At 56.3% G+C, this 2100-nt stretch overlaps 1 protein-coding gene across 1 annotated transcript in view; it reads right to left on the reverse strand.

The window, feature by feature from the left end:
- The window catches only part of VOLCADRAFT_91150 (uncharacterized protein), a gene marked incomplete at both ends in the record, with an annotated part of 17279 nt that overhangs the window by 14812 nt on the left and 367 nt on the right, over window positions 1-2100 (reverse strand). The window contains 2 exons of the mRNA XM_002950653.1: window positions 540-1101; window positions 1971-2095. Coding sequence (XP_002950699.1) covers window positions 540-1101; window positions 1971-2095 — 687 coding nt within the window. The remainder of the gene's footprint in view (window positions 1-539; window positions 1102-1970; window positions 2096-2100) is intronic.

Here is a 2100-nt window from a genome sequence, read left to right on the forward strand (position 1 = left end):
CTTCCCCCCCGCCTGCCCCTACCATTACCCGACGCGGAGCCTTCTTCCTCTCGGGGCAAACGCGCATAGCGGTAACATTCCGACGGCGCTACTTCCAAACCTGGTGCCTTACTGTTAGGCAGCCGGTCAACAGCACGTGCGACTTCCTCCAGCGTGAGGGGGGGATCTACGATTTCTGCTGCCTTCGCAGTCCTGCCCAAAACCGAGTGGGATGACCGCCATTCCTGCCCCTCTAGGAACTGCCCAATGTTAATGAAGTTCAAAAGCCGGTTCGCACCATCAGGCCCTGTCTCCCCTACACCTGCGTTTAAGAGCCCAGCAAAGTGTTCCCTGAAGACCTCAATATCATCTATCGCACATCGCTCCCTCAACTTCCCTCCTAAAGCCCGCCACAAAGCTCGTTGATCTTGCCGACGTTTGGCCACAAAATCTCTCATCCTATCCTCCTCATATGCCGCCTTTGCGTGTCTTTTTGCCCAGTTATAATCCGTCCGCGCATGGCGGAAAGCCTCCCATTCCGGACCCGATTTATTACTCACCCGGCCTGGACCCAGTTGGGCTCTACTCTCCAGCATGCGTTGCCGTGTTTGTTGACATTCCCGGTTCCACCAAACCGTATCCCCACCTGCCGTCATGCCGGTAGGTCGGTGGGTATCGAAGGCCCTCACCAGGACTTTGTACAGGGCACCTCCAATGCGTTCGACAGCTTGTGTGGTGTTGCAAACTCCCCTCTGCAGGTCCTCGGCCACTTGGCTTAAGGCATTCATAGTAGGGGACCCCCCCTCAAAATATTCCGCGTAATCCTGGTATCGTGCAATATCAAGCTCCACCCGGGCTTTCCGGCCTTTACCGTCCCTACACCTGCTTTCGTCATCCACTGTAACATTAAGAACAAGCGTCAAAGGACGGTGGTCGGTGGGCTCCCATCCATCCAACTCGATCAGGTTTCCTACCCTCAGAAAGGTGGCGTACTGCTGAAGCACACGCGGAGTCGCTATGAATAAATCGATCATACTACCGCCTGCCTCCCCCTTAGGGAAAGTTAGGCGGCCTTCTGGGTCCCCTCTCATCCGGCCGTTCATCACGAGCAGTCCCTCGGATCTGCAGAGCGCCCCAAGCTGGGCACCAAAGAAATTGCAAACTTGGTCCTGGCACTTTCGATTTCCGAGTCCATCATAATTCTGGTAGTCCCTCAGTCCTTCAAAACCCATGACCTCGCATACGGCCTGCGACTGCTCTAAATCCGGGATGTCGTTCACGTAAGCAGGTAGGTCCATCGGGGTATCACGGTTCCGCTCATGCTGTGCTCCAGACAGACGTGCGTTAAGGTCCCCGGCTATCAGTACGTCCTCATCGCCAAGCCTGAGTTCCGTTAGTGACTGTTGGATCCTGGTAAAAACGGCTTCTGCTGCTGCAGTGCGCTGTAATACGGTGCCTCCACCATCCGGGTAGACCCTGGACGTCTCTGGTGCGAGGTAGCAGGCTCCCATCAGGAGACTGCTACCTGTAGAAAGGCTAACGCGTGCCCGAATGACCTCGCACCCTGGCAGCTGGTTGTCCTTGTGCACCACCGTAATACCCCTCGTGAGTGACTCCCGTACATACAGCGCGACGCCTCCATAATCGGCCCTCGGGGCTTCCTTTGACCTCTCCACCCGGAAAATACGGAACCCTTCCAGAGCTATGTCTTTCTCCTCAGTAGTGTCTTTCAAATGCGCCTCAGCTATAACAACAATATCATGACTCGTGACGAACGACCTAATTCCTGTCTGGTTGAGCTTGAAAACTCCCGCCTCCAATAGCCCATGAACATTCTACAGTAAAATCCGTAGCCCTCGGCTCGCGTGCCCCTAGGTGTCATCCATTTCGTCAGCGTTAGGGAGGTTTGCGAAGCGGTTTGCCCTGTTACCCGCCAGTTGGTCACGTGCCCTGTCGTCCCTTCCCCCACTGCCGCTTCCTCCTTGGCCCACCTGCCCGTTTCGTGTACTTCCCGCCACGAGTCGAAACCCTTCCGTGTCGACGCCCCTGCTATCCGGACCTTGTACTCGTGGATCGCGTCCGGCTGGCGGTCTGTAGCTCGCTCGCTCCAGTGTGCCTGGT

Source organism: Volvox carteri, assembly GCF_000143455.1.
Source record: "Volvox carteri f. nagariensis unplaced genomic scaffold VOLCAscaffold_19, whole genome shotgun sequence".
In the NCBI taxonomy this organism is placed as follows: Eukaryota; Viridiplantae; Chlorophyta; class Chlorophyceae; order Chlamydomonadales; family Volvocaceae; genus Volvox; species Volvox carteri.